At 47.9% G+C, this 18823-nt stretch overlaps 2 protein-coding genes and 1 long non-coding RNA gene across 4 annotated transcripts in view; all 3 read left to right on the top strand.

Moving 5' to 3' along the window:
- Positions 1 to 7616, top strand: part of PTGFRN (prostaglandin F2 receptor inhibitor) — a 66109-nt gene extending 58493 nt beyond the window's left edge. For both annotated transcript variants that reach the window (XM_086883571.1, XM_086883572.1), the window contains exons 8-9: positions 2522 to 2827; positions 4069 to 7616. In XM_086883571.1, coding sequence (XP_086739697.1) covers positions 2522 to 2827; positions 4069 to 4235 — 473 coding nt within the window. In that variant the 3' untranslated portion in view covers positions 4236 to 7616. The remainder of the gene's footprint in view (positions 1 to 2521; positions 2828 to 4068) is intronic.
- Positions 1 to 18823, top strand: part of LOC147654432 (uncharacterized) — a 749593-nt gene that overhangs the window by 224489 nt on the left and 506281 nt on the right. The gene's annotated exons all lie outside the window — the stretch shown is intronic.
- On the top strand, positions 8757 to 11951 carry LOC147654437 (uncharacterized). Its single transcript, XR_015285219.1, has 3 exons — positions 8757 to 9070; positions 11201 to 11261; positions 11701 to 11951. It is a non-coding gene; the product is annotated as an uncharacterized LOC147654437 (long non-coding RNA).

Below are 18823 nucleotides of genomic sequence, written 5' to 3'. Positions count from 1 at the left end.
TTATGTCCTGTGTTTGCTAAATTTGCCTGTGTTTTTATTGCATGAAACCCAGAGATATATAGAAATTAATCAGATGACTTTGCTGCATTAAGCTATTTCAAGGAGGATAGTGACAGAGTACTCGGAGCCAAATCCTCCCTCTGACTGTCTGTGGTGAGTCACTAATTGCAGACTGTATACTGGCTAATAAAATATGTTGGCATAATACTGTTGTCCCATGTTGTAATTACAGAAGATAGATTCAAATATTTCAAAATGACAGCAAGTGCCTGTACCCATGTGAAGGGAAGGGAACCTCAAATTATCTGTGATTCAAAGGAAAGAATTCTTCAAAGCTGCCTGAGGATCTGAAGACTAGATTATTATCTTTCAATATCAAAATTTATTACTTAAACCCTTTCCAGCAAGGTCAGTGGTGTGTTTAAGTGTAATTTGACTTAGCCTGAAAGGTGTCCATAATGCTCCTACAGCACCTGGAAACACAAGAGCAAGCGTCAGTCTTGGATCTTCGGAAGGAATTGGTCATTCCCAGTGCTATTACCGTATTTGGCATAAACTGACAGCAGGGATGAAGAGTGGTTTCTATAAACAGAGCTCTCTCCAGCAGAGGCCCTGTTTCCCATAGACACTTGGATGAGTGCACAAAGCAGAGGTCAGAGTTTGCTCTCTTTGACTGAACATGTGTTTATGGTAATTTTTATTAACTTTGGTTTCAAGGGAAGTGGTCCGAGTGCTCTGCCAAGTATCTCATGGGAGTATTTGTAGGATGGGAGGCAAGAGGGATTCCTCTGAGGGCTGCTGGTCCATGTGACCTGTGCTGAACCCCATGTAGGACTGGGGCACTTGCTCCTGCTGTAGGGCTGCAAAGCAGGCCAGGTGCTCTCCCGAGATTCTGTGCATTGCCCAGAACACCAGGTAGGGCAGGAAACTGGCCTGTGTCCCAAAGCAGTTTGGTCAGACTCTGTCTCTGCTAGTAACATGTGCTTTCTCATATTTTTGTTTTGTTTTTGTAGATGTGTGTAAAAACAGTGCACCTTAGGAAGGAGTTGATTATACTCCAAACACTGGTTTGTTTGAGTTTTTTTCTGTAGTAAGGACGAATGTCCCACGTGGCCAGCTGATAATGTACTTCAAGTAAAAGACTTGAGGCTATCCCTTTACATCCCTTTACTTTAAATTATGGAGGTGCCCTTCTTTGCCCAAGAGCTAGCTTGACTGATAGAGACTTAAAAATTATCTTCACTTAGATCTGTAAACAATTTCAGTACAACAGTAGGCTTAGGGCTTCAGTTACTCCATTAGCCTGGATGTCAAATGTGAAAGTTTAAGAGAAAAGCAAACTCAGTTAGACAAAAGATCAGTTTTAAATTTCAGATTGCCAGTACTTTATTTTCAGAGCTCTCAATACAAGAAAATGGAGGTTTGATACATTGCCAAGAATCAGTGGGACTGCCTTAGGTGTGCACACACTGTACCAGTACTCCGAACTCAGGACAGAAATAGCAACTTCTGTTTCCAGTTTGAGCCCGTCGGTTTGCTCGTGTGCCAGGAAAGAAGACCTGTGAGGAAACAAGGGAGCAGGTTTTCCTGTCTGGGCTGCAGGTCATGCCAGGTTTCAGACTCTGACAGGTGTTGCTGGGCTCATGATAGCAAAGAATAGCGGTGATTTTTAAAGTAGATGCTGAGCTACATCTACCTAATAGGCTTAAGACTGAGACATGTTAATGAGATCAGTAGGACCTTGCATGAACACACAGCGAGCTAGATGTGCTGCTGGACTCTGACTACCTGTCAGCTGTGTTAAAAGTGTAAGTTCCTGCAAATCCATATTATAGACTGTGTCTTTGGGTGGTGAAACTTGTACAAGGCATCATGTCTGATGTGTCACAGTAACCCACAACTCTGGGAAAAGTGTACAGAAGCAGCATGGTCAGGCTTTGCTCCTGAATGCTTTGTACTGTTGCAGGTAATTTTTTGTGCACTGTGCAGGGTTTGTGTTTGTTTAGGCAAACTCTAAATGTAAGGAAGGGGCCTTCAGGATAGAGCCTTCTGATCTTGTGGCTGTGTAGGCCCTCATGAAGACAGTGACTGCAAATCACTTTCTGCTAGTAAATATCTAGCACTCCCACCTTCTTTCACTATGGGTGCAACATAACTGTAGCACTTCTTATGATACTAGGCCTGCTTGGTAAAAACTTAGAGATAAATACAAATTTCAGAATTGCAGGCAGAAAAGCAAGAAATCACATCTGTGTCATCCCTGTGGTAAGTCACCCTTTCTGTACAACTCCATTCTTCCTGTCAGTGCATTTCATTGCAGTTCACTGCTGGAATCTTCCTTGAAAGGACTTGTTCAGGGGACTCTCTCTTTTTCTTCCTGTTTTCTCTTTTTTTTTTCTTGCCTCTGCTGTCAGCCCAGTGCTGGCTGTGCTGCTTACAGATTAACCTTTCTGCTGAGAAATGGCACTACGAATACTTTTCAGGACTCACCAACTGAATTCTTCTTTGTCCACAAACACAGATGATATGTCCTTCGATGTCTCCTGGTTTGCTGTGCGCTCCTTTGCGCTGGACAGAGAGCCCGTCTTGCTGGCCTCGCTGGACCGGAGAGGGATTGTGACACAGAGCAGGAGGAATGGGAGCAGTGATCTCAGCCTGGAGAGGATCAGCCCTCTGGAATTCCGGCTGCGCGTGCACGGCTGCGAGGACCATGACTTTGGGAACCACTACTGCGTAGTGACCCCGTGGGTGCGCTCTGCCACGGGCGTGTGGCAGCGGGAGCCTGACATCAAAGCCAAACCCATCTTTCTGTCTGTGAAAATGGATGGTAAGAGACTGAAACATGTGTTCTCAATTTAGTTTTTAACACCTTATTATGTCTTTTTGTGGCAAACATTCCCCGTAACTACTTTTAAAGGTGCCTCTGGTGATCTCATTAGATTTTGTCATCTTTTTTTACGGTTAGCAATTTCTGATTCAGGATTCTTCAGAGTAGAAGAATCTGTTCTGCCTAAACAGTCAATAGATGTAAGACTGGAGCCTTTTCTTTCCTGATCACCTCTTGGTGATGTTTTGTGTAGCTGAGGCATCTTTCAGTCAAGGGCACGGTATTCTCTCCAAGTGTTAACCCTTCTGCTGCCTGCTGGAGGAAGCCTTGGTTTGCAGATTGGGCACGTGAGTTAGTCATATTGTGGTTAGTGTCAAAGCTGAGAGGAGAAAAATCAGAGCTCTGACTCCTTCCTCCCTCTCTAATGACAAGACAGGTTGCTCCCTGCACTTTATACCTTGTCTGCTTTCCACCCAGAGTTGCAAGTGTTGCCAGACTTCATGAGCAGGAAGTTGCACACTAGATACTGCATTCAGCACATAGCTAAGGAGGAAAATTAATACAGGAGGGATTTTGAACTAGTTGCTTTCTTGATCTTTCCGGGAGAGGTCATTTTTGGAAGTTCCAGGAACTTGAAATGAACAAGAAGCTTTTGTTCTCACCACTGTGCTGATAACTATTATAACTGTACTTTCTGAACCCTTCTCAGTTCTTACTGCCTTTTAACTGAGCAGTAGGTACTTCAAAATCAATTTTTTTTGTTTAGGCACCAGCTTTGAAGGTTGATTAGACAGGGTAAATATATAGTAATTCTAATAATTCAAAGCATAAAGGAGTCCACTCCTTGCTTTTTGGAAATGTATTACAAAGAATGCAGCCATACTCTGCCTCTGATGGGTAAACAGTCCAATGCTTTTGTTTGGAGAAATTGGATGACTCTTGGAATAAACTCTACTTTGCTACTCACTCCAAGGTTCTTCTGGGAGTTTCCAGCCTCTCCAAGGCTTTGAAATGATGGAGAAAGAATTAGGGTGGAGAGGAAAGAGAGACCAGTAAAAGACCAATTTTTCAAACCTGGGAAGATGGAAATCAAGTAGGAAAATTAGTGTAATTTCTTTCTGAAATAATTAATCTGTCCCTGACTGAATAATGTGGTATTCTCTCCTTCTTCAGTCAAGAAGTAATAAAGGGGATGTCTGAATTTCTCAGTGATATCTAACAACTGTGCCTTCCTTTTTCAGTCCTGGATGCTTTCAAGTACCCCCTGTTAATTGGCATCGGTCTGGCCACTGTCATTGGACTCCTATCCTGCCTTATTGGCTACTGTAGCTCCCGTTGGTGCTGCAAGAAGGAAGTGCAGGAAACGAGACGAGAGCGTCGCCGGCTAATGTCGATGGAGATGGACTGAGTGCGGGAGCTGGACACACTTGCATTTCGGGAGAGACTCACAGGGCTCTTGGATTGTGTTGAGACACTTGCTCACAGGCCCAGACAAGACAGTGCATTTGCTCTCTGATTTCAGCCTGGACCTCAAGCTTCTCCTTGTTACACGTCGTGTCCCGAGAACAATCAGGCCATATTTAGCAACTTGGGAGTTCTCCTTTTCCAGCAGCACTTTCTGCATAGGGATCATGTCCTTCTAATGTGCAAACTGTCGAGCCTTCTTTCAGCAGGGCCCTGTGACAAAATTCATTACTGTTTCGTTTGTTTGTTCATTGGTTTTATTTCCCCCTCGTGGTTTTGGAAAGATGTCCCTGTATGAAAGCAAGGTGGGCAGGATGATGAATGGGAAAGAGGCTGGTAAAAGTGTTAGACTTTCACTGTATTAACCAATCTACCTTTCCCCTCTATCCCCATCACACCATCCTGTTCCCTTTCTCTTTCCACCTTGGTATCTCAGAGACTTCTCTGTTGGGTTGAAGGCCAGGGAAGGTTCCTGTGCCGGAACCATCCTGAGGCTGTTCCGGCAAAGGATTGTTTTATGGTTGTCAGCATGCCTTCTCTTCCCTGGCTTTCCAAGAGATTGCAGTTAATCCTGACATGTAACTTGCCTGCTGTAGGTCTTTGAAGCACTTTCTTTAAACCTTTTATTTTCAGTGCTCAAAGCTCTTAGCTGTGGTGAGTAGGGACTAACTTGGCAACCCTGAAGAGTCAATCCTCAGACAAGCATTTGATGGATGTCTGCCTATGGCCACCTTCTCCCCCTCCCTTCCACCTTCTCTTCTCCCCACTACAGCTGCTCACATCGTGCCTGAGACCCTGTTCTGCTTGTGGCAGGGGGGCACGTGGTACCTAGGGACAAGGCTCAGCCTTCTGCTGGCCTCAGCAGAGAGGTTGGAGACCTTGCTCCCCGGGTGATAGTGTGGCTTACAAAAAGTAATGAGATGGATCTTCATCTGCAGTTGGCCAACTGATCATGTTTAGAGACTTGTAAACTATGTATTACCAAATGCACAGACCAGAATTCAGTGCTGCTTCTGCCAGTCACTCACTGGTAACCCTTAACCTGTGAGCAGAATCTGAGATCTGCAGTAGCTGCAGTGCAGCTCAGGGTAGGAATAAGAGCAAGCCCAAGAGGGCAGCAAGAATCCTTCAGGTTCCAACAGCCCTGGTCTTGAGCATGGGCCTGCAGCAGGGCTTTCCCCATGGGCTTGAGACCTATTCCTCGGTGCTATAGTACAGAAGTCCTGCTATGGTCTTCCAAATACACTGACCTGGCTCCTGAGAGGGAGCAGCATCTTTATCAATTCTGTCTTCCCAGCACAGCTGGTGTTCTAAGCAATAAAGGTCAGAACAAGGACATTGTGTACAAACAAGCGAGGAAGTAGGACTTCACCACAGTCTGATGTCGCAGACGTGGTTTGGCTTGCGTCAAGAAAGGTGAGAAATGCAGACTTGAGGCCAGGGCTCAATCCTTACCATGGTTTTTAAGATGAAGGATGGTAAAGAAGAGCATCCATGGAAGGTAGTGCCTGTGGTGTGCTGTTGCCTGATTAGACATTAGTTATGTCCTAGACAATCTGCTTCTCTAATAGCTCATCCCACTGCATATTCCAGGGGAGCTGCAGGTCTGGTATCTGGGCTATGAAGATTTTTTTTGTGGTAATTTTTCTTACTGTGGAGTTGATTTTTTTTTTTTTTTTTTTTCTGTCTTGCATTGTGACCTTTGTCCTGAGGCTGACGTGAAGGGGTTTTCCAGAAGGCAGCTCTGTGTGTGAACATGCATGCAGTCACACCTGTATGCATAGAGGTGTCCAGGGGTTTTTGAAAGATTAATATGAAACATCTTCAAAATAGGCTTAATTTGCAGAGTTGGGGCTTGCAAGTTTTTATTTGACTTTTTAAGACATTTCATGTAGTATTCCAAAACTGAGACCCCCAGACCTATGAACCTCTGAAAGACTTTGGCCTGAAGGTACATAATAAGTTTTCTTTCTGGCATAAAGATGTTTTTCTTTCTGGAAGAGCTCTGAAAAGGCCTCTGTTGCAGGCAGACTTAATTGCCTTTCCTAAAGAACAGGGCAGAAGCAGTTTCTAGCTTCTACTGTGAAAGCCCAGAAATCTGTAGCAGTGCTTTCCAAAGGGAGTTCAGGAAAGGATTCACTCAGATACTACTTTGACAGCAAGAATTTTTCTTCCTCTCCTGTCTCTGCTGTAGTGAAATCTTGCTTTTTCCTGGGATGTTATAAAACACCATTATGATGTTTGGGATGCTGGCTGATCTAGCAGCTTCTTTCCTGCAGTAACATCTGCTTTCTTCTCAGAAGGCTGGTGGCATTGGGGCATCTTGGGAGGGGTGGAAGTGGTGGTGAAGTTCTAAGCACAGCATCAGTCACTTCTTGTCCTGGCAGACTGACTCCTTGTCTATCTATGCCCTTGGTTAAGTTTTAGGGAGAGAGAATCATGACTATAATGCAATAATTAGGGAATGGATGAGCAGGGAACCGCCAGCTCCTCCCAAACACACAATATAGCACACTTCCTCCCTGCTGGAAAAAAACTCAGGGTTATTTTGGTCAGGGCTCCCTTCTTCTCTAGTGTAAGGTCCCCGTGTCCTTATCTAATGCTGTCCTTCCTTCACGGCCCATAACAAACCATCTTTGTCACTCCAAGTGAAGGAAGTTTGCCACTAGCTTGTACTGCTGACAGCCCCTTGGAAGGCAATGCTGCACCCCATTCCACCCTGTGTTTGCTGTAGTTGGAAGGTTAGAAGCTGATGGGCTACACCTAGCCCCCAGGTTTCCCTCTACTTGTGCCAATTTTGTATTATCCCCTTTTTTAAAAACAGAGTGCGAGTCTTCTCTCTAAGGGAAAAAAAAAAATCTAGGTCACTTTTCATGTTTTTATTATTGCTATTATTATTATTATTTTGTGTGTGACCAGGGTTTGTGTGAGTGAAGGTGTGTGTGCATCTGGTTGTGTATTAAACCTGCAGAGTATCAGAAGAGTAAGCTGCCTGTGGTGCAGTACAAGCATCCATATTCTCCCTGCTGCAACCTGTGGTATTGTCAAAGTATCCTAAGGGCTCACATTGATCTTCCTCTGTTTGCATTGCCACGTCTCCTGGTTAAGCTGGTAAATTCCTCCAGGCACTTGGAATTTCGATCCAGGGCAACCTTGAACATCATACAGCAGAAGGGCAAGATATTTTCTTTCTTTTGTTTTAATTTCAAAGTTATAAAATAAAGTTTTGGGCACAATTCTGGAATGCAGGTACTGAATAGTTCTAACAATGCTGTGTACAATGTTTCTTTTTATGTTTAAAATAAAGAGCGAGCCTTTTTGATTATGGCTGTGCTGTGGGTCTGGATGTTTGAGCTTTCCTTGTTCCCTGCATGTATGCAGACACTATTGTTGAAGGTATAAAATGTAAACCTCACAGTCCTGTTTCCAGCACTGTTTACCCTGTAAAATAAGCATGAGCCTTATTTTACAGCAAATTTTAAATATTTGCCTACATTTCTGGGATGAATTGGGAAGCATAATTATTTTCTGAGTCGACTGTGTCTCTACCCCACTGTAAGTCAGCCTTTTTGTTGGGAGAGTTTTATTTTGATTAGCTAAGGGCAGGAGTCACAGTTGGGAGTCTGTATTTAATATCTGCTGTAAAACCTGGTGTTAGATGTGGAGTCTTCCTTGACCCCTTCCCGAGGCTTCTCGTTTCCAAGGTACCAGGAGGAGAATCAATAGTGCTGGAAGAAAACTTCCTGCTTTCTTTGCCAGTGGCTGAATTTAGGATTTTTTTTACCCCCAGCAACCATGCAATGACACCAAAATCATGCAAGGAGGTGACTTGCTGTCATGGTTTAATCCCAGCTGGCAGCCAAACCCCAAACAGCCACTTGCTCACTCCCCCACCAGTGGGATGGAAAAGAGAGTTGGAAGGGTAAAAGTGAAAGAAATACATGTTGAGATAAAGACAGTGTAATAGGGGAAGCACAAGCCATGTGCTCAAGCAAAGCAAAGAATTCATTCCCTGCTTCCCAGGGGCAGGCAGGTGTTCAGCCATCCCCAGGAGATGGGAGGACAAACACCATCACTGAATGTTCTCCCTTCCTCCTCCTCCTTCCACCAGTTTTACGTGCCCAGCAGGGCTCCCTCTGCTCTGGGACATCCCTGGGGTCAGTTGGGGTCACCTGTCCTGGCTGTGTCCCCTCCCACCTCCTTGAGCCCCCCAGCTCAGCCATGGGCTGAGGGGCAGAAAAGGCCTTGGCTGTGTGCAAGCTCTGCCCAGCAGTGAGGAAAACATCCCTGCACCATCAGCACTGCTTCCAGCACAAATCCAAAACACAGCCCCACGCTAGCTACTGTGAAGAAAATGAACTTTATTCCAGCCAAAACCAGCACACTTGCTTTCCAGCAGGAAGTTGTTTGAGGCAGCAGTGGTTTTGGGAATCCAAGACAGGCTTTGGCAAGGTGAGATGTGTTCAGAGTGTTGAGTGCTCTGTCTGAGCAGGCTGCAGTGCAGGCCAGGTGAGAGCAGTGTGTAACTTTGGCTTCTTTCTATATGGAAAGGTGTGCTCTACAGAGCGTGCTTGCAGGAAGCCGGGAGGTAGCACCAACCTCTAAATCCTTAAGGAGCAGCAGGAGCCATCAGCCAAGATCCAGGAATGTCATAAATGGTGCCTCAGCAGAGCCTGTGCCAGCTGTAGGTGTCCAGCACACACATGTGCAGCAGCAAGGAGTGGGGTGCTTGTGGGACAGCAGTCCTTGGCCTCGAGCTGTGCAGGTTACAGCTCACAGGTAAGCTTGGATTAGCTTTTATGAAATTCTCTTGCCTCCCCCACCCCCTGGCTCTTAATACAGTTCTTGTAAATGTGCTAGGACTTTTTCATAAGAAAGCAAGCTGAAAAATGTGAGCCTGGAAATGGAAGGGCTATGGCAAGTAAGTGCCTGGGTGTTGCAGTGAGTGATGGGAGGTGTCAAGTCTCTTAACACTGCCTTGTACCTGCCAGGAACTCAGCTCAGCCAGCTGCTGATAGAGGTATGGCCTGCTGCCATGGGCCAAAAAGCACTTCTGTGCCAGAGCCTGGGAGTTTACTTGTTTTCATAACACCAGGCTCTGGAAACATGCTTGGCTGTCCTTTTTCTCTGACAGACCCTGGAGGTGCTGCTGTGCCTCTGGCTGACTGTCCTGTGTGGGTCAGGGCCACTCCAAAAACCCTGGCTGGGCTGAAGCTGACTGGTGCCAAGCAGGATGCATGAGAGGACCTGCCGCCTCTTTGTCAGGTAGAGCCCAGTCATGCAAATCTTCCAAGGAAATGTGTGGCTGTAGCACAGCACTTCCCACACTTGTGTGAATACAGGAGGCTGAGGTCTGCACAGCAGGTATCAGGACAAATGGTCTTTCAAGAGAGTCTTTAGTGACTGATTGAAGATGTGGGATATGCTACCTGAAGGAAGAGAACTGCTCATGCTTGTGCCAGGCAAATACACCTTAACTGCCACGTGTAGCCTTCAGTCATTTTCTGCTACTGAGGAAAATGGCACTGTGCTGTAGCCAGCCGATGACTGATCCTGAGAGCTCCAGGGGGATGCCTGGGTTATTGAGGAAGCCAGGCTCTGTGGAGTTCCAGGTCCCTCGGAAGAGCTGCTATAGGCACAAGCTGTTCTCCTCTCCCTGGCAGCAGAGCTGCATTCCATGAAGTGCCAGAAGCGTAAGAGCATGACTGCTTCCACCTCTGCCAAGGGGGTAGAAAGGCAGGCAATACAGGCTTTGTGAAAGCAAGGAAGCAATATATTATACTTTGTTCATCTGGGATTTTGTAACCTGCAGCATGTGCTGGGCCTTGCACCAGACCACAGACTTAGTCTGAGCACACCTCTGTTGTCAGAGGTGAGCAGTGAAGCTGCAGAAAAATGGACACAAAATTCTGTTTCTTCTTGGCAACTTAACCTGGCTTATGCCCTCCAGTCCCTTGCTTGTATGATCCTGGCAATGGTTTGACATACTTAATGGAAGGTAAGGAGTGCCAAAGACACCAAGTTCCTAAAAGTTTCCTTAAGGGTGGAGCTAGAGAGAAGGGAGGATGCAATTCCAGAGCTCCTGCAGCAGAGCTGGCAATATGAGCATGCTGGTTACTGGGCATCTGAGAACCCAGAGATGTCTGACAGAATGGGACTGGTGTTGCCTTTGTAGCTCTTGCTGCCTCCATGCTGACTTCAGCTCCACAAAGGCCCTGGCATAATGTGCAGTGGCTGTGATGCTAGGACTGTGGTTAACAGGGAGAATATCCACGCTGCTTAGCGTCTGCTGGATGTATGAAAGCTGTGTGTGGTTACAGCCAAATGCAGGTTCTGAATGCAAGTGCAGTAGTTGTAATCTCCCTTTGGGTGTTCAGGTACATCCTTTTGCTGTCCTGAAACTTGTTTGCTGATTTAATCTGTGTTTTCTTCCCTCTGCCTTACCTCTTCTGTTTTTCGTTCTTCCCTTCAGGCCCTTTTCTGGCCTTTGTCTCTCTGCATCTAAAGGATGATGGTCTTTTGTACTCCTCTCTCTGGAGGAGAGCAGAGGTACATTGTTATACTGTGCTCTTGAATCATCTGCTGAGAGCTCAGAGAACTCCAGCCCAGTGCCCACTGCAGAATCACCTGCAAGGCTGGCACCCTGTGCACATACACACAAATGGTTTTTAGCCACATTCCTCATGGGAGCTCCAGGCAATATGCAAGGAAAGTAAGCATTTCTGATGAGGAAGTGACTCCAAAGAGACATTTATATTCCCTTTGCTAATGCAGAAGGAACAGTTTTTCTTTTTAAGAAAGATGGTTTAGCCTTCTTTCTCCATCTGCTTGCTGTCATAACACAAATTCTGCTCTGTATGTAGGAGCTCCAGAGAAGCGACCACTGTGCTGAACATTTTCATTTTTCAGGATAACAGCAACATGATTCATTGTGAACACTCAGGATAGCTACCCTCGACTTGAGAAACAGGTAATTAAAGAATGTAATTTATCTGAGCTACTCGAGATAGGCATCTCAGAATAAGAACCTGAGTTGTTTCTCACTGTTGCTGTAGAGGAAAGCACAGCTCACCTAAGACTTGAGAATTTGGCACGATACTCGTATAAAAGTATTGAGCAGACAGGTGGGGGCTGAGAGAAACGAGGTAATAGCAGCTCCCTCTAGTGATGGGCTGGGGAGGAGAGAAGCAGACCCAGCAGGGAGCTGTGGTCATTATTCAACCATCAGACAGGCGATGGGTCCTCAAGTTCTCTCCAAACATAGCTTATGTTTCTGTGAAAACACCTCCAGGATGGATTCTGATCTCGATTTTGTTATTGTATAACACCTCTGCCTGTGTGTAAGAGTCCTTGGGTGATGGTTATCAGGATGAATCCAGTCTACTCTGTGTTTTTTTATCCTTTTGCAGGCTCCTAGACTTCAGCCAGGCAGCTTTTCTGCTGTGTGGCTACTGGAGTCAACCATGTGGCTACTGGAGTCGACCGTGCCTCATACTGAGATCCCTCGTGTGTTATCCACAGTGTCCAGTCCCTCTGAAGGTGTCTTTCCTAGTAGCTGTACCAACAGTGAGTGACCAGGCTTCTTGGAGTATTTAGAGCAAAAACATTGCCATAAGGTGAGTCTTACAGTGAAGAAAAAAAAAAAAAGGAAAAAAAAAAAGGATAATGTGTCTTTCTACTTCATTGTGGTTTTGCCTTTCTTTTGCAGGGACAGACCTTACTAGGTGGTTTGTGTCACTGCCCACTCTCTCCTCTGCCCCCATCACTGCAGGCTGACAAGCATGGCCTCTTCCTCTAGCTCAGAAATGTCCATCTCTGGTTTTTCAGGGAGAGTCCCTTCAGCTCAGAGCGCTCAGACTGGTAGAATTATACATTTCATTAGAAATAAGATGTTAAGGTTCTTTTGAAGTTGATGGCTTTTCCTGTAGCCTTTCAGGTCCGTGCTGAGATGTCTTTGCCTTGTGCCATTATCTTTTTTTTTTCCTCTCTTCTTTCTGTCTCCTACAGTTCCCTGCGTGGATGAATGCAGAAAAGGTCTTTTCAGAAAAGGTCTATAAAGGTCTTTTGTAAGTTGCTATTCATTAAATTCCCTTTCCTCGACCCGACTGTGTACAATGTTAACAAGGCAGCTCTCAGGACCCTTGGGCATGGCACTGCTGTCTTTAAACCCTCCTTTACCTCGTGTCAGTGGTGGCAGCAGCGTGTTGCCAGAGTGTCACCTCTTCCCAGCTCGACTGAGACCCACATTTCAGTGGTGAGAACTGTTCTCCAAGTCCCTGGGAGTGGCAGGGGAGTTCTGCAGGCTCTCTTGTGTGGAAGGTGTCAGGCAAAAGGAAGATAGCTGCTGCTGCTGTGTTGCAGTACTGAGCACATCCTTTATCAAGCCCTTCAGTGGCAACATTGAAGGGGGAGCTGCTTTCACACTGAGACTGACAATCCGAGCACAAACAAGTGAGATGTACTGTGTACATTTGCAACTCTTCCTGCCATCTCTGTTTAATCAAAGCAGTGTACCCTGCAGGCTTTCCCTGGAGTTCACTGCAGCTCCTGCCTTTTGTTTGAGGGGAATTTGTTTGGCTCAGAGTAAATATAACTTAGCCTTTCTGTGACGATAGCCAAGACGTCGTTCTGTAGTCTAAATGGAGGATAACAGCCTCAGTATTGCCTACAGCGTGCTCTGCTCTTGTGGTGCTTGTGTGGGGTGCTGCTGTCCAGAGTGCTCTTCCCAAACCTGAGGAGGGTGAAAAGGTGACATATAGCAACCAGAGCATGGCCAGGTGCAGCTCTCCAGTAGCTAAACAAACCCAGCCCATCATGTTGATGCCACATTGGGAGGCAAGGTTCCCCTGGCAACCCCTCAGGCCCCAAGCCGAATTTCTTTGGACACCTGCACATAGAGGAGAGAGCTCTAGGAGTTTCAAGAGGTACTGAAGCTGGCAGTTCTGGGATTTTAAAAAGGGCCACTCTGGCTCTGCTGTTGAGCCTTGCAAAGCCACTGCTATTCCTGTGATCTCAGAGTGGGAAAGAGGGAGTTCTTTCAGGAAGAGGAGCAAAGGCTTTGATGAAAGGCGAGCTGTAAGAGTAGTTCTGCCATTGCTCCCTTGCTTTGTCATTTCAGGAGCACAGCTGTGTAATGGTCCCATGTTTTGGGCAGTGCTGGGCTGGCCCCTCTGGTGCAGAAAACACTTCAGTGTCCTGGCTGGTAAGGATGGGACCTTCTGTCTGTGTAGGTGGTGGGGTTTTATGTGGTAAGGTTTCCCCTGTCAGCCCAAGTGCTGCTCCATGTGACCTCCATCTCCTCCCTCTTCAGCCCCAGCCCTGCAGTTGCCTACAGCTCCTGGATTCTCTGCTCACTGCAGTAGCCTAGGTCAGGGAACAATCCATGCACTTCCAGATTCACACACTGCCTCTGGAGAGGCACGTGCTTCCTGAAGTGCCTTGGAACCCTCTAGGGTGCCTGCCTCTAGGACTGGGAAACATGCTTTTGTGCATATTCTACTTGGGTTTGTTAGGAGAGCACCTCCCTGCTGCAGCCAGTGGTGCAGTGGGTTTTGGGAACTGGAGTCGTCATTTTCCCAGCCTAGATGTATTTAACAATTGGTTGCAGCAACGGGTGTTTAATTCTCTTGCTAGCATTTCCAGGCCAGCTATTTAATTTTATTTTTTTCAAACCCTCTTGCTTCTGGAAATCCTGTAATCGAATCCAAGCTCTGTCAATCTAATTAGTTTTGAAGTGCAGAATCTCCATAACTTAGAGACCTAAATAAGCAGCTTAAAATGAAAACCTAGTTTCTCTCCCAACACGTAACACCGTCCTGTGTTCCCCTACTGAAATTCCTCCCCAACACCAGCCCACAGTGACTGCTCTCCTATCCCTCTGTTAACCTCCCTCCTCTCTTCCCCGGCCTCTGCCCTGGCTCCCTGTCCATCGGGAGCTGAAACAACCAGGCGCATCCCTCTGCTGCTCTGCTTCAAAGAGCCTTTCATGATGCTGCTTGCGTAAAAGATGCTGATGCTGCTTCAAATGCCAGCACAGAGCGGTCCAGGGGCGGCGTGGAGCAGCTCCTGGTGCTGCCGGGCTGGGCAGGGGGGCTGCACTTGGAGACTTCACAGTGACGTGATCGGGCCCTGCGTGAGGGGGATCACCAGGATTTATGGAGGCTGCACTCTTTGACTTTTTTTTTCCCCCAGTGGAAATGATGGTGCAAATAAAAGCAAACTCCAGTTCACTGAAAAAGCGATGTGCGTGTCCTCGGCTGTTTGCTGCTCAGCACGGCCAGAGTCCTTAGAAGCTGCAGCTGTAGGAGACAGGTGTTTCCCTGCTTCTCAGCCAGTTCTGCTCTTAGATTTCAATTTCTATTGTTTTGTTTGTGGTTTTAATTACTTGTTTTCAGTTGCTGCACTGTATTGTGGTTGGTTTTTTTTTTCAGTGCAAACCGACCCAAACAACCTTTCTGTGCTGCCGTGGGGTTTTGCTCATGAAGATCCTGACCTTGCCCTGCATTGATACGTGTCCCATGAGGGCCACGCAAGATTTGACTAAAGGCAGCAAACTTTCCCACCACCATGAGAAAAGGCTGTTATTTTCTTCACTTTTGCTCATCTTCCCCTTTTATCTTTTGTGGCTGTCTGGTTTTCCTGGGACTGACAGGCTCCACATCAGTGGGGAGATGTGTATCCACCGAGATCTCACTTGGCTCCCACAGCCCAAGGTGAAAGCCACGTGGCAGCGAGGCGAGCTCCCGGCAAAGCGAGCCTGGCTCCAGCAGGAGCTGGAGGGATTTGGGCATTTCTGCTTCGTCAGGAGGATTCTGGCCGTGAGAGTGTGCCCGGGGGAGCGCGGCTGAGCCGCCGGCCTTGGGGAAGGCAAGGCAGCAGGCCGGCTCTCTCTGTAATTGGGGGCAGTAACCAGCTGCCTTTGATGTCTGAGCCGGGCTGAGAAAACCTGATGGCAGACTTCAAAGTCTGTGTGCCAGCTCCCCTGATTATCTGTAGCTTCTGGCGCGTCCCCCAAGACTGCCAGATTATCCCGGCTAATGCTGTGCTCTTCCACGTGTCCCCCCACCCTGCCTGGCGCCAGCCTCTTGCTTTCAGAGCTGCAGCTTCCATCCCTCCCTGTCCTTCTGCCTCTCCACAGTCACCACCGTGGGCATATTTCAATGGCATTTCTGGGTGGGAGACAGAGCTGCTGAGGAGAGCTTGCCTATAGCCTGCACCCCTGGGCTGCATTCCCCCTCCCCATTTGATCACAAGAGCAGGCTGAAATGTGGGGAGCTGTCTGCAGCTGCTCTTTGCAAGGCACAGAGGTGTTTCCACAGGCACTGGGGTGCCTTTCCCTTCCTTTCAGAAGCAGGGCTCCCACCCACGCTGCCTCAGGGCAGGATGACCAAGCTCAGGGGGTTGGAAGGAGAGGCCTGTGTTGGCTTTTTCCCCTTCAGCCTCTCTGCTTGGACCTCACTGCCTGAGATGAGTCTCTGGCTCCTCTTGCCACCTGCTCTGGTGCCTAGGGAGCCCCAGGCTGCTGGCAGAGCTGTGCTGGGCAGGGCACTGCTGAGGGCTGGCTGGGATGAGGCGAGGAGGTGGCAGATCCTTGGGGCTGAGCAGAGGCCCTGGAACTCCTGCCTCTCCCAGAGCAGTTTGCTTTCACCTGGGATATTGCATAACAATGACAAAAGCCCATGGGGAAACTCTCCCTTTTATGAGCTAGGTTTTATTTCCTATCAATCAACCTTGAGCAATCAACCTTGGCAGTGGCTGAAAACCCTTCCTGTGCAAAGCTGGATTTGCCTGTGACACTATTTGAGGTCTGATCTCCTTTGGATGGTGGCACTTGTTGTGACTTTTCAGTGGAAGGCAGCAATGAATGTGATGGCTGCAGGCACAGGAAACCACAGCTTCCCTAACCCCAGGCGCCCACATGGGGTGAGAGAACTCATGGGAGACATAAAGCCAGACTGGGATCTGGGTTACAGCCTTTCCCTTGTGCTTGCTGTAGTATTTGGGTCTCAACAGACTCCTCCCCCTAAAAATAAACACTGTTTACTGGGTCACCTCCTTCATCCTCAGCAGCTTCCTCCTCAGCCTTTCTATCCTGATGTGGGGCTGATCCTGCCTGATTCCCATCTCTCCCCAGGCTCACTGCAGTGTGTAAGTTGAGTGTCTAGCCAAGAGGTCACAAAGTCACTGTGGATGTTGCTGATGGCTGTTCTGCTCTTTAAGGCAGAGCCTCCACCTCGCTGCACTGGGCTTGGTAAAACTTTCCATGCTGCATTTTTGGTGGCATTTTTCTGGAAAACTTTGACCCAGAGTGGCTGAGCCCAAAAAGGGCACCTTCGAAGGGGTCCAGGGAGAGGCAAGAGGAAGGAGAATAATTATGGAGCGTGAAAGGCAAAGCCAGTGTTCTGGGCAGCCCAATCTCCAGCTGTGCTCTGGGGTGGGAGATACCTGTACCCTGCTGGGGTGTGCTGACAGGTGGCCCTGTTGTGGTGCTGGCAGTAGCCAGGCTGTTCCAGGAGCCAGAGGCCAAGAGTGTTCAATCCCTAAGAGCCTTCAGTTCACCAAGTGGAGTGCCTGGGCTCATACACCATCTGGCTCAGAAGAATCAAGTCCTCTGCTCTGTGCAGGTACAGGCAGGGACCCCCTGTGCTATCCAAGAAGCATATTTCCCTGTTATTTCCTGTCTGGTGTCATGCTTGGGAAAATAGGGCAAGGGAATCTTTCTCCCCATGGATTTGGACTCTCTGATGTGGCTTTTAATGGCAATTCTGTCTTTATAAAGAATTGTCTGATCCCCTTTCCTTCACTCTGCCCTGCTGTATGTCTGGTTGCACTGATTTCCCAGGGAGGAAGAGAGGGAGTTTTAGACTGTGCAGTCCCTGGAAGAGGGAGCTGTTGGTTTTGTCCACAGAGCATTATTATTGCCAGGGATAGGGCTGGGCCAGGCAATCCTGTTCTCCCCAGTTTCTCTACTGCAAATGTAAACTGCGACTCATGCATCATTAGAGTTGCAAGCTTGGAGTTAAACTGTCCCCGAGTGTGTGTTTATCTGCACATTGACTGTCGGAAGCTCACTGAGCTTGAACTCCAAGTTTCCTTTCCATTTACTCTGTCACTGTAGCAGAGATGCTTTTGATGCTTTTCCCTCCTCCAAAGTGGTAAGTGGGTTGGCTTGCTGTCAATGGGATGATCCCCCAGGGCACTGCTGGCAGTGGGTTGCTCTTGGAAAGCAAACCTCTCCATCCTTTTCCATCTTTTCCTTTTTTTCCATTTTCCTTCTGAAATGGGAAGGTTTAATCCTGCAGCAGGGAACGTAAGCCTGCCACACAGTTATGGCTCTGTGCATGGCTGTGCCCTGCTGCCACAGGGCACAGAGCCTCCTCGGGGTACATGTGGAATCCTGCAGGCACCTCTGCTTGCTGCCACAGCCCATGCCCTGGTCTGGATTTGGCTTTCTGGGAAGCTGATCAGGAGCCAGCTGATGGGGGGTTGAGCCTTGCTGCAAGGGCCCTCTGCCTGCACTTCCCAGCCCCTCAGGCTGTCATATGAGTTGGTTTTATAAATGGGGAAAGGAGGGACCTCATGTTTGTTTTGGGTCTTTACATGAATCTCATTCCCTCTAGATGTCCCCTGGGATCAAGCAAGAGGAGCTGTTTTATGGTTGGTTTTTGCTTGTGAATCCCTGAGCTAATTAAGTCATTCAGTCAATCCCTCTTGCAGCAGGAGCAGCATGGCTTAGGGAGAAATGCTTTGTGCCACCTGGGGAAAAAAAACCGACCCCAAAACAAAGAAAACCCCACCCCAAAAATCCCCCAAACAACAACAAAAAAAATCAAAACCACTAAACCAAAAAAAACCAAACAAATAATTTCAGCAGTGTCTCTGAGCCTGTCTCTAGTGTTTTGGCTACATGCCTCAGAGACTGGGTTTTCCCTGCACAGGATGTGCCCCTATCAGCCTCCCACCATGTCCCAGGACACCCCTGGCACCTGCCAGCAGGAGCAGAGGCATGTCCCAGGCAATGCAGCCACAGCACTTATCTCTGTGAATGTGCCAGCGTCCCCTGACCTCATCCCTGCAGTGCAGCTCCCTGTGGTCTCATTGCTCCTGTGAGAAGTGCTGGGCCAGGATCCCATGGGATGTGCATACAGGACAGAGTCCCTGGGCAATTCCTGGTGGTGATCCTTCAAGAGCCAACAAGGCAGCTGGACTGGCTGTTAGGATTCTCCTGACCACGCAGTGGAGGGGGTGCTGTGGGAGAGACACTCCATGCACCGTGAGGCAGAGCTTCATCAGCCATCCTTAAGGAACGCTGTGCCACCCTAGCCTGTACCTAAGGCATCATGCTGCTGTCTGCAGCCATGGGAAATAAATAGCTGGAGGAACCTTCAGCCCTAGAAATCCTCTCCCATCCCTTCCTGGAATCCAGCCCCTTGTCCCCTCCTCGCTGTTAGCAGGGACAAGCTACTCTGTGCAGTACAGTGGGAGGAGTGAGATGGAGGTTTAGCCCATGGGCTGCTGTTGGACAGCAAAGCC

The sequence above is a fragment of the Cyanistes caeruleus genome, chromosome 3 (assembly GCF_971803275.1).
Source record: "Cyanistes caeruleus chromosome 3, bCyaCae1.hap1.1, whole genome shotgun sequence".
NCBI classification, from domain to species: domain Eukaryota; kingdom Metazoa; phylum Chordata; class Aves; order Passeriformes; family Paridae; genus Cyanistes; species Cyanistes caeruleus.
This window is presented reverse-complemented; position numbering and strand designations above follow the sequence as displayed.